General features: G+C 31.6%; 2 protein-coding genes across 2 annotated transcripts; both read right to left on the reverse strand.

Annotated features, from left to right (window-relative positions):
* Positions 1–1382: 1382 nt before the first annotated feature.
* On the reverse strand, positions 1383–3643 carry LOC101220688 (probable phospholipid hydroperoxide glutathione peroxidase). Its single transcript, XM_004143867.3, has 6 exons — positions 3351–3643; positions 2813–2889; positions 2304–2365; positions 2100–2218; positions 1794–1961; positions 1383–1707 (listed from the first exon to the last, which is right to left on the reverse strand). The coding sequence occupies exons 1-6, from the start codon at positions 3615–3617 to the stop codon at positions 1675–1677; spliced, it is 726 nt and encodes a 241-aa protein (XP_004143915.1). The 5' UTR covers positions 3618–3643; the 3' UTR covers positions 1383–1674.
* A 1844-nt stretch (positions 3644–5487) lies between these two features.
* On the reverse strand, positions 5488–10842 carry HMA5.1 (probable copper-transporting ATPase HMA5). The gene is made up of 6 exons (NM_001305723.1): positions 10591–10842; positions 7453–8844; positions 7099–7353; positions 6816–6938; positions 6251–6727; positions 5488–5910 (listed from the first exon to the last, which is right to left on the reverse strand). Exons 1-6 carry the CDS (start codon positions 10840–10842, stop codon positions 5488–5490), a joined length of 2922 nt encoding a protein of 973 aa, NP_001292652.1.
* Positions 10843–12552: the final 1710 nt, after the last annotated feature.

Here is a 12552-nt window from a genome sequence, read left to right on the forward strand (position 1 = left end):
TGAATAGTAGAATTAGTGGTGTCATAAATTTATTACTTAATAAAGGAACCACTTTTAATTATGAGCTTAGTACTAGTAACTACTAACTAGAAAATGGGCCATAACTAGTTCATTAATTATTAGTGTATAGATAAACTAATAGATAATAGCAAGCATGAAGGGGGGTGGCTTTTACATACCAACAACTCAACAACTACTTTTAAGAACTAACTAGGGGAGGTGCCAAATAGACAATTGAAAATTGCAAGGGCTAGATTGCAATTTTTTTTTGTACGAAAAGGTGATCAAGATTGCAATTTTTTTTAGTCCCTTTATAAGTTAGTTTCACACACTTTAAGGAGTCTCGATTTATTGTATAAGCTTTATAGGTTCATTTCAATGGTGAATAATCTATTTTAAAGAAAAATATATGTCTAACCCTAATTACTAGACCAACCTGGTACGAGTTGTAAGGAGTCTTGGTCTCGAGTTGAGCTAGGGCCTCATTTCATTCTCGTAACGAGAGTGAGTGCACCGCAAGACCAGACATCGCCTCCCAGCGGCGGTCTTGAAAGTTCTGTCATTTCAAATATTATATCATATTCTAACAAACGTGTCATAAATAATAAAAATGACCTTGAAATAGTTTAATTCAAAATAATAAAAATGACTTTGAAATAGTTTAATTTAAAATTTAGCGATCCAAAACATGTATGAACAACGTTGTTATATTCTAATCATTTCTCCAATAATAAATAAACTATTGCCTTATCTTATATATATATATACACATTTATGATGTACTCAACGGGTTTGCATGTGAGAAGTTGACGAAAATTAATCAGTCTTTCATAAAAATCAACTGATAAGTCTCCACCTTTTAATATAAAATGAAACTCAAACAAATAGAAACCCACGTGAAAATATCTAATAATTAAAATTACTGTAGTTTTCAGTATAATACAAATAGTTTGACACTGCAACACAATCATCGACATGATCATCCTTCACTACATTAACGTTCCACAAAAGAAGCAAATCTTTTTATTTGTTTTGATTTTTTTAAAATGAGTGTTCATTTTGAATATGGCAATTGACAAAGTAACAACTAAATGAAATCCTTACAATGAACAACAAATAAAAGCAAAAGAATATATCATCTTATTAAATTTTCTTTTTAATAAAAAACGTTAGACCAGAGAAAATTATTTGTTAATGACAACATTGAAGAAAAAATGTATACAACTTTAGAGAAGTATCTAAGCATTATATGTCCTATATTATTAATATCGATTTGATATATGAATCCCAATCCACATTATGATGAAATCTTAAGAGATTCCAAGAGGAAGAAAAAAGATCTGTTTAAGTTTGGAGTTCAGAACGCACAAGAACAGAGGAAATTAGACAAAATAAATAAGAACCATAGTACTGAAGGAAATCAGCATTTTTCTTGCATAATCTGTCTGCTCAGAAATTCCAATAGAGCACAAAAACAGATACATTTGGGATACATCAAAGCTGATCCGCCAACTTATTACATAGTTCTCAACTTACAGTCTTATAAATACATGGAATAGAACGACATTCAGAAATCACATGCATACAACATCATCAGACCACCATACACATCAACTTTTTATTCATTTCATTGTTTGTTTCTAAATAACAAGAGAAATATAGCCCTTCAAATTCTTAAGCAACTCCCAGCAGTTTCTTCAAATCCTTCTGCAAAAACAAATACAACACCCCATTAGATCCAATAGCGAGGTGATTGATTTTTAAAGATAAAACAATTTCGATTATAGAATTACCTCAATGCTGAGTGGGGAAGTTGTTGGGGCATAACGATCGACGACGTTTCCATCTTTGTCGACCAAGAACTTGGAGAAGTTCCACTTGATGGCGTCTCCAAAGAGCCCGCCTTTGCTTGACTTCAAGAATTTGTACAGAGGAGCAGCATTGTTTCCATTCACATCGACCTGTTATGAACAAGTAATGACAGTATTTATAGCCAGAAATAAAATCTACCACTTTGATCAATGATTCCCTTGATTCAACCTTGTAAAATCTAAAACCCTAGTAAAATTTTGAAGGTGTTTAATCTGTATCTTATTTACCTTGTCAAAAATGGGGTACTCAGCCTTGAAACGGGTGCAAGCAAACTGCACAATCTCTTCGTTGGATCCTGGTTCCTGGCTTCCAAATTGGTTGCACGGAAATGCAAGAATCTCAAATCCTGCAAATGGAATACAAGTATAGATTGTAAGTTGTAACTATGAACTTGGGTCGGAAAGAAAGACTGAAAGATGTTTAGAACATACCGTGGCCCTTGTATTTTTCATACAGCTGACTCAGTTCAGTATAATTCGAATTAGTCAAGCCACTGCAATGCATCAAAACTAAACCATTAAAAAAAAAGCAAAACAATGGCAAAGTAGCTGTAACGATGTTCATTATATGGATAATTATGTATTAATTGCCGAAATCTAAAACTAATAGTTGATATTAAGCTCAATTTCCATTCCTGCAATCAAGCATTGACATGAATCTCCATCTTACACTCAATTTCCATTCTTGTAATCTAGCATTGACATAAATCTCTATCTATACATCATGGTCACAGAGATTTTTCTCTTCTATATTGGAACGTGATACCAAAAATTCTCTTAAACCTACAATTGTTCATAGAGAACTATTCATTCACATGATTAAGAAGGCAACTCAAAGTCAAATAATATCAACTCAAATAACTTCCAACACAAAATCGTAAGATATCCTTATGTTTTAGGGACAGAGGAAGTTTCAGACACAACAGTGAAATGTACACTACCATTGTGAAGCGACATTGACAATCAAAAGGACCTTTCCTTTGTAAGCGCTGAGGTCAACATCTTTTCCTTTAGCATCCTGTAAGCAGAGACAAAAATCATTGACAAGCAGTTCAAAATGTTTTATAAAAGGGCAATCCAACCAATTGGCAATTAATAACATGCCCAGAAAGCAAATCATGTAAAGCTTCACAAAAAAAGGGGAGTTCAAATTCCCCAATTTAATTACACAGTCAATTGAATGGTGAAGAACCACCTAACTTGAAGAGGAAGCCATAAACACAAATGAACAAATTACTCATACCTTTACAAGCTAACACACTAAATGATACCATACCTCCAAAATTCCCTCAAAAGGGTGCCTATTCATATGATTCAATTACAATAACCTTAAACTCCAAAATAATATTTGAACAAAAGAAACCATTTCCCCTAAATTCCAAATTTCCAGGATTGGAAATCAGTGTATCAACTCGACACAAGCCGATCTAAAATCCAAACAAACTAAAAAAACATGCAAAAATGAAGAAGAAAACGAACCTTGACGGTGAAGTCATGGACTGAAGTCTTGGAAGGGGTGGCCATAGTATGATCGAAGCGAGTAAAAAACGAGGCGATAAGCGAAGAACGTGAATTGATCGGTGAAACGAAACGAGTAAGAGAAGAAAACTGTGTAATATGCAAAAGGATCTGCTTGGAATCGTGGTTAAATCGGGTATTAGAAAGCAGAGATGAAGAAGATAAAGATCGAACGCTGAAGAACAAATTTCTTGTGAGAAGAGAGCGAATTGATGAGGAACAGAACATGGAAGATGAAAGAAAATGAAAAATGGGCCTGAATATATATAATTATAAATGGACCCCACGGGTTCTGTCTGAATTATGGAAGACGCGTGACACGTGGGAATTAATTCCTTCGCCACGTAGCTGCTTCGCTGGTGGAATTTCTTCCAACCTAAGGTTTGAATTTCTTGGGGTTCAAAAGTTTTGATTTAGTTTCTCATTGTTATTATTAATTACATCTTTATCCTTAAAACTTTCTAAACTAACTCTGCCAATTTATATCTAAATGGTTAATAGTTTTTTTGTAAAGAGATATTTTCAAATATAATATCAACATATAATAAAATTGGTTTGTTTTACTATATCTTATAAATATTTTAGTTTATTTTACTATAATTATAATTAAAATTCAATAAAACCTTCATCTTTATAATAAGTTTAGTTTGCAAAAGTTTAAAGAATTTTGGGGAGAAAAGTAATAAAATTGAGTGAGAAATAACCGACTTGGAAATATTTTGATAATTTAAATTTGTGTAATAAATGGTTGGGTAAGGTTTTTCCTTTAATATATAATTTTATTTATTTATTTTATAGCCTAAAGCTAAGAGCCAATCAGATTCGGAGTTGGAGAGTGTGAACACGGAATCTCACGTGCGGAAGCCGAAGCTTTTATTATTTCCACTATTTTTGACAAAGACTTTGGGATCCACTTTATTTTATAAATAATGAAAAGGACGATTTATTTGATAGTGTGAAAATTGCTTCAATTTCATTAGTTGATATCACTATTGTTATTGTTCTAGAAGTATGAATTTTCATATAAGGATAGATTAACAAATAATTGAAAAGAAACCATTAGTTTGCAATTGAGATTCTATTCTAATTCATCCAACATAAAATTGGATTACAAATTACTCAAATTGATATTAGATTTTTATTAAATTTAATTGAGAATAATGTCAATTATGATTGAGTTAAGCTTACCAGATTCAAATAAAATAAATATTTTTTTTGTAATAAACTATAGTAAAATTGGGGAATTGTGGCCAATGAAATGAAGATTCCTTTTTCATGTCTTTTAGAGAAAAGGAAACGAATATGAAAAGAATTTGATTGAATTAATAATTGGAAAATGCGTTCACATTGAGGGGAAAGCTTTAAAAAGTCATCCAATTTGTAGTTTCTGGAACCTTTTTCTATTTGTCATGGATGAGGTAATGACATCAACCCTCTTTTTTCCCTCTCTAACTTTTTTACTTATTTACTACTAAAGAAAATGGTAAAATATATAACATTCACATAGTATTTACACTTTTACAAAAAAAAAAAAACTCTTATTTTTAATGTTTTATTTTATTAAAACTCTAATTTTTAAAATTTTATTTTATTTAAAAAAACGTTTGAATGAAAGTCGATAAATTGAAGAATGAGAGGAATTGGTTAGTGTCGTTTTGAAAAAAAAATTATAAATGAGTAACCTAACGACAAAAAAAATTCAAAATGTCTGTTATAACATGCTTAAACATTGGTGATTGGTTTTACTTATTTAGTAACATTTTGGAACTAAAATAAATATTTTAAAAGAATTTTTTTTCCAAAAAAAAATACTTAACAGACCAAAATCGAGAACAGACCAAAATCGAGATGTTAAAGAGTTTACAAACCAAATGAATAATCGTTGATGTGGTAAAATATTTTTTTACTAATCTAAACATTAATAGTCTCTTTTCTAAGTTAATTTTTATTACTCTAGAAAAGATCAATATAAACATCTTAACAAGTTTGTTATATTAATTACAGTTTCAATTCCACTTTATCAATGAACATTAATTAAAGTTTTTGATTGATTTTTGTTTTTTGTTACAACTTATTGACGAACACTAATTAACATACATCATTCAACCACTATTCCATTCATTTGAATCTCAATTTCATCAAGCTTCTTGGGTCTTTTGTACTTCTTCAACATCAAAGAACTGCATACCACACTAACAGAAGAAGCTGCCATGGCAGCTCCAGCGATCCACGGTGGTAGCCGAAACCGAGTCGAAGGGAACAAGACGCCTGCTGCGATCGGTATGGCAAGAAGATTATAACCTAAAGCCCAAATGTAATTCAAACGAATTTTAGCAAAGGTTTTTCTTGAAAGATGAATGGCAGTTATAACATCTTGCAAGTCATTTTTCATTAGAACAATGTCTGCTGCCTCAATTGCAATGTCAGTGCCGGCTCCGATTGCCATCCCGACATCTGCTGCTACTAGAGCAGGTGAATCGTTGATCCCGTCTCCGACCATTGCCACTGTGTGTCCCGCCGTCTGATCATGTCAAAGCCAAAAGTTTAGTTTGTCATTTAGTTTTTGTAAAGAATGTTTTTTAGTTCCGGTTCTTGATCATAATGTACAATGTATGGGTTTAAACCTTATAGTAAATTTTCTAGTCACATATTGAGGTGTTTACTTTAATACATGTAGAACTATACAGCACATCAAGATGTCATGTCGAGTTTAGTGTAACTCTATATTAATTCATGGATACTGTATTTTAAGTCATTATTAGTTGGCTTAATGTCATCTGAGTTTAATAATCAATCTACTAGGATTCAAACAAGTTTTTTTGACTTTCAAATGTTGTAAAGGGAATTTAGATGGTCTATACCTGAAGATTCTTCACTTCTTCTGCTTTTTGTTGAGGCTTAGCCTCAGCAATGATTGTTTCAATTCCAACTTCTTTAGCAATGGAATTTGCAGTGCCCCAGTTGTCACCTGTTATCATGATGCTCTTCACTTCCATAGCCTTGAGAATGGAGATAACTTCTTTGGTACCCGGTTTCAACGGATCCGACACTGTGACAACTCCTGACACCATTCGATCTATCGCCACTAAGACCGCAGTTTGCGCCATACCTTCGGCATCTACAAGGAACATTTCCACTTCCCTTGGGATTTCGATGTCATTGTTCATCATCAAGCTCTTGTTTCCAACTATTATTTTCTTGTTTTTTACTATGGCTTCTACTCCATGGCCAGGAATGGATATGAATTCTTGAGCTTCTGGCCAAAGGGGATTTTGTTCTTTCTTGAATTGTTTGGCATATTCAACAATGGCCTTGGCTACTGGGTGCTCACTGTTAACCTGATAAAGAGACAAAAGACCAGAGCATTTAAGTTACAAAATTCCCTCTCGAAAAGTTCGAAACAGTTTTTGATGACTAAAAACAAACCTCGGTTGCTGCAGTGAGTTCAAGTAGTTCTTCAAGTACTGTAGTGTTCATAAGTTTTACATTTACAACCACTGGCTTTCCAATTGTTAGAGTTCCTGTCTTATCAAACACAATGCAACTCACCTGAAAGTCATGAGTAGACCAAAAGTATTATAAGATAGCGAATGTATTTTCGACAACAGCTTGTATATTATTTCCACGAAATAATCGCACGGTTTCAGCTTGTGCGTGTTGTAAAAGCTTGATAGAAAAGGAATGAAAGCAGATGTCAATGAGTTTATACCTTATGAGCAAATTCTAATGCTCGACCTCCTTTTATTAGTACACCTTGAGATGCACCTACGCCGGTACCGACCATCATGGCAGTCGGGGTGGCAAGGCCGAGAGCACAAGGGCAAGCTATGACCATAACAGAAATCCCAAATTGGAGAGCCAACTCGAAACTGTCCATTGAAGAAGGCAACCATGATTTAGGATAGAGATGCAACTTTCCAGCCAAAAACCAAGCAATCCAGGTGAGAAAAGAAAGTAAAATTACCTGCAAAGAGGTATAAAAAGAACTATTGTGATCAATGGTAAGCATAAAAATGAACAGAAACCTAAAAAGCAGTAGAAAGATCGGTTTCGTAGTACTTACCAAAGGCACAAAATATTTAGAGATATGGTCAGCAAATTTTTGAATAGGAGCTTTTGCCAATTGAGATGATTCGACGAGTCGAACGATTTGCGATAAAGAACTCTCTGATCCAACATGAGTTGCCTTTATATGCAATACCCCATTTTCATTCACAGTTCCTCCTATCACCTTATCCCCCGTCCTTTTCGTTACTGGTTTCGCTTCTCCTGTGATCATACTCTCGTTAACATGGCTTTCTCCCCATACGACAAGACCATCAGAAGCTACTCTAGCACCTGGTGTAATCTTAATAACATCATTCTTTTGGATCAACTCACTACTGATTTCCGCTTCATTGATCACATTTCCATGAAGATCTAAAGTCAAGAGTGTTGCCGTCTCGGGAGCCAAGTGTTTAAGCTTGGCAATAGCATCAGAGGTCTTTCCTTTTGCTAAAACCTCCAAATACTTACCAAGTAGAATGAATGTAATTAACATTGAACTGGTTTCAAAGAAATCAGTACCATTGAAAGTAGGAGACGTAGCTGCTCTTAACACTATATAAACAGAATAGAAATAAGCTGCATTTGTTCCTAAAGTAACCAATACATCCATGTTGGCAGAACCTCGACGCAATGCTTTGTACGATCCAAAGTAGAATCTCGAACCTACGACGAACTGCACCGGAGTTGATAAATTCCATCTGATAATATGTCCGACGTTCATCATATTGACAACTTTGATATCTAAAGTCTGTTTGATTCCAGGTATATACATGAAAACCATAGAAGTTAAGAAAACAGGTATAGAAAGAGCAGAGCTCCATATAAGGTATTTATAATGTTGTTTAATTTCTTTCTGCTTACGAGTTTCTCGTTCCGTATCTTCGGGATATATCGTCACTTTGAAATGCTCAGATTTGATAGACTCAAGTATTTCAATGAAAGTTCTAGGTCCTATTATATCAGGCCTATATGATATAGTAACTTTGCTTAATGTCGTATCGATATTGACATCGTCAATTCCCAGGACCAATTCGAGGGACTCTTTAACTTTTGTTGTTGAGTTTTCATTGTGCATACCATCAATCTTAAGGTCAATCTTGGTAACGTGTTCCCCAATGGTGATAGGTAATGCTTCAAATCCAATGTCTTGTATGGCTATAATGAACTGATTGCAATTAACAACCTTTGGATCATAATGAACTTCTGCTTCCTCATTCAACAAAGCAATGTGAGCCTTTTGTACTCCATACATTGCTTCCAAAACTGATTCTACCATGGAAGAGCAAGAATTGCAGCCCATTCCATTTACTCGGATTCGACATACTTCTCTCGATCGATGATCAGTCCCGTCCTTTGATATTGTAGCTTGAAATCCAGCATTTTCAATTGCTTGAAGTATTGTCTCTACCTATAACAAAAAAAAAGTGTCAAATTAGGAACTATTTAGTTATCTCAACAAGAACATATAGAGAAGGATATTGCTCACTTTTTATTTATTTGATAATAATAACATGGGAAGAAACACAATATCAAAAGCATTTCAAAAGTACTTTCTGGTTTCTAGCAGAGTCTGATAAAGGCTGAATAGGGTATGTTTAATGCTACTTGAAATTTTGTATTATATATGAAAATGCTATTATTATTTTTTAAAAGATAGTGTTTGTGTGTTTGTTTCATGAGATTAACATTATAAATCTCATATATTTAAGATATATTATTACTAAAATGATCGAAGTGAATTTAAAAATTAAATACATCTTTTTAGAAAAAGATAATTAATAGTTGATTGGTAACAAATAGGCTCATAAATAATTAATTATAATGATCAAAACCGAATCCTTATAATAAGTAATAATAATGATAGTTGATTGATGGAATATATTATTAATTCAGAAATTATTTTTCAAAAGTAATTGCATCCATTTATTTTAAGTTAAAATACAATTTTATGGACAAAATTTATTCAACTAAAAATATTTACTATTATGGATAGATATCGGTAAAGTTTATCTATGTTTATTATTAATATAATCTACAATTTTGCTATATTTTATAAATATTCTTATTTATTATATTTGAATCTAAAACTTCTTAGTCCTTAAATACACATTAATGTTAATTGAGTTGAGTTTTTGTTGACAATAATAGGTTAAGGTAGTATTTTTTATGGTAAAAAATGATAAAATAGACAAATTATTTTATTACTTATAAATAGTTTATATTTTTTATTATTCTCTAAAAAACCTCCTCTTTCTTTTCATCTATCTACTCTACCTTCTCTTGTTTTCCGGATAATAGCCCATTGGTTAAAATTAAAATAACCGATTTAAAATCTCAAGTGCAAAATAGGAAGGCAAAAATTCATTTCAATAATTTTTTCTTATAAAACAAGTTTAAAGATTTTATTGTTTTTTAATGTGAATTACCACTAATTTTGACAACATTTTATTGCTGAATATTATTATACCACATTAATTAAATATAAAGATGGATAAAATACATCTTCATCTAATTTCAACTTTTAAACTTGTTTCCTTTTACACAGCTTTGTTTTGCTCTCACATAAAATTTTGACAATATAATATCAATTGATCATATGTATATTGCATGAGAAATTTTGTTTAGCTATTAAAAATTATACCGACTCTACGTGACAAAATCAATATATTATTTAATGACGTGTCAAATAATCAATTAAGCGGTATGTAGTACTATAAATTTTAACTATAGTACATAGATGCATTAAATCGACTTGTAATAATCAAGCTAAAAAGACAATGATAAATAATTACTCGCCTTTTTTTTATCAACCAAACTAAATTTCTAATGTAAAAAAAACGAGAGGTTAATTAAATAGAAATTTAATATTTTCTAAAAAACTAAAAAGTATAGTATAGTAGAAAGTGGCCCACCACTAGCGATGGTAGTGTTTAAAGAGAAGTAAAAAGGATGAATTGAATTGGCTCTTGAGAAGTAAGTTGAGCCAAATTGAGTGCCCGAAGCCATTGAAAGCCTTTGATTTGATGTTTTTGTTAAGAAAATCTCTCGTTTCAACCCAAGTGACGAAAATCAACCAAAAAACTCTGCAGTAATATCTAATCTAAAACCAAAAATGGATTAGGAATTTATAATTAGAAACAGTACTGAGGCTTACGTCGGTGAGATTGGGAAGATAGAGGATTTGAGCCCTATCGTTCAAGAAGTCGACGGCAGCATCGAGAATGCCTGGAAGGTGTTTGATGGAATTCTCAACAGAAACAGCACATGCAGAGCAACTCATGCCGCTAACGCATACCACCGCCTTCGCCGCCGTCGTGGCCTCGTCGTCGTTAATAGCCGTCGCATTTTTCGTAATCTCCTCTGTTGCCGCCGCCGTCGATCGGTTCCACCGCGGTAACTTCAACATTCTGATCGGAATTGCGGCGGAGTTTTGGTCGAACAGAAAAATGGTGAAAGTTGAAGCTTTCTTTTATAGTAGGAAATGCCCATAGTACATCTTTTATAGTTCATGATATATAATTAAGTTATTATACTTTGTACTTTATAATAATTTAGTTTATAAGGTAGAAATTAAATATAAAATTTAATGAAATTTTTACATAAATAAATCAATAAACTTGTTAGAGTTTCAATACTTTATAAAATATAGAGATTTACACCATAAAATAATAAAGTTTGACAACTAATTTCAATATAGTTTTGAGAGTGTGTTCTCTCTTGTTATTTTTAATCACATGAAAAAGTGGTTTAGTAGTGGAGTTCTAGTGGGCACTTTCTTTTTATATTTTTCTAAATGGAGGATGGGAATAATATATCATATAACTTTGATCATGATATCTCTTTCTTTCAATGGTGAAAGTTACTATGTCAAATTTGATTCAAGAAGAAAATCAAGACCAAATCAATCCAACCCATGGTTAGGTTAAATTGTATTCATCATTTAATTAAGAGAAAAGTTTAACCCTTTTTCTTCACTTTGAGCATTTTTTTTAAGAGTAGTTTTAATTAAAGCACTTATGTGTTGGCTTAAACTCTTACGAAAATTACAATTTTAAATATTGAACTTCTTAGAATTTCAATTGGAATCATTATATATATATTCAATTGGAGTAAAAAAGATACTCATTATCGAAAAATAACTTCTAAAATAAATGCATGTTTCTAGCACTTTTCCAAATTATTAGAATAAATATTGAAATATTATTTTGGTTCTTTATATATATATTATGCATGTGGTTATAGGACCATATGATCAACTCTATTAAATAATAATTAATGGTTTATATAGACTGAAATTAAATTATTTTTTTCATAACAATCTCTATTTGGTGGTTTATTAAATTAAAATTAACATTGCATTGATTGTCTATATTTATTATCTAAATATAATATAGATATTATCTTTAAAAAAAAACCCAACAAATTGGATATAGCTATCTTGAAGAGTTTCTTCGAATTGGGGTGAAATGGATGTTGAAGTCATTGTAAAAAGCTCCAATAGGGTTTCTTTTTCTTCAGCTCCTATTTGTCACTTTTGTAGGTTTATCTTATGTTATACGTATTTATGATTTGCTGTTAAGTCGAAAAATTCATTTGAATTGATTAGGTCCACTTTTAGCTCTCGTATATTGTTAGGGTTGAGATGGGTCGTTCCATAGTTTGTATGAATGATGTATATTAGTGAATTTTAAAATTTTTGAGATATTAATATCATTCGAGAATGCAAAGTTTGTTTCTATCTCAAATAATCAATACTAAGATTTATTTCTTAAAATGTAAATTTATCGTACTAAGATTTACGAAAAAAGAAAGTTCGAAATTACTTCAAAAGTAGTTTATAACAAAACATACTGTTCTAAGTATTTTTAATTAGGCTTGTTTGACCGAAATGATTTCTTATTATTTACTTTTAATCAAATTTTAAAAAAATTTAAAAAAAATTCTATAATTTTTTTAGGATATATCTAATTGATCCAATTACAATTAGGTATATGACAAATCAAATGAATCATACAAGAAAATCATGTACCAAAAGATTATTCTAAATAAAATGCATGAAACTAAACTACAATTCTTGAACTAACTTAAGCATCAGAGTCATTTTTCTTTGTCCGAC

This window comes from Cucumis sativus, chromosome 5, assembly GCF_000004075.3.
Source record: "Cucumis sativus cultivar 9930 chromosome 5, Cucumber_9930_V3, whole genome shotgun sequence".
Taxonomy (NCBI): domain Eukaryota; kingdom Viridiplantae; phylum Streptophyta; class Magnoliopsida; order Cucurbitales; family Cucurbitaceae; genus Cucumis; species Cucumis sativus.

Bases quoted from the DNA above. Each gene is read 5' to 3' on its own strand.
- HMA5.1 (NM_001305723.1), bottom strand. From the start codon at position 10,842: ATGTTGAAGTTACCGCGGTGGAACCGATCGACGGCGGCGGCAACAGAG. The intron at 8,845-10,590 runs GTAAGCCTCAGT...TTTTTGTTATAG, and splicing joins ATCTTCCCAATCTCACCGAC to GTAGAGACAATACTTCAAGC. The intron at 7,354-7,452 runs GTAAGTACTACG...ACCTCTTTGCAG, and splicing joins CTAAATATTTTGTGCCTTTG to GTAATTTTACTTTCTTTTCT.
- LOC101220688 (XM_004143867.3), bottom strand. From the start codon at position 3,617: ATGTTCTGTTCCTCATCAATTCGCTCTCTTCTCACAAGAAATTTGTTC. The intron at 2,219-2,303 runs GTATGTTCTAAA...TTCCATTTGCAG, and splicing joins TGAAAAATACAAGGGCCACG to GATTTGAGATTCTTGCATTT. The intron at 1,962-2,099 runs GTAAATAAGATA...TGTTCATAACAG, and splicing joins AGTACCCCATTTTTGACAAG to GTCGATGTGAATGGAAACAA.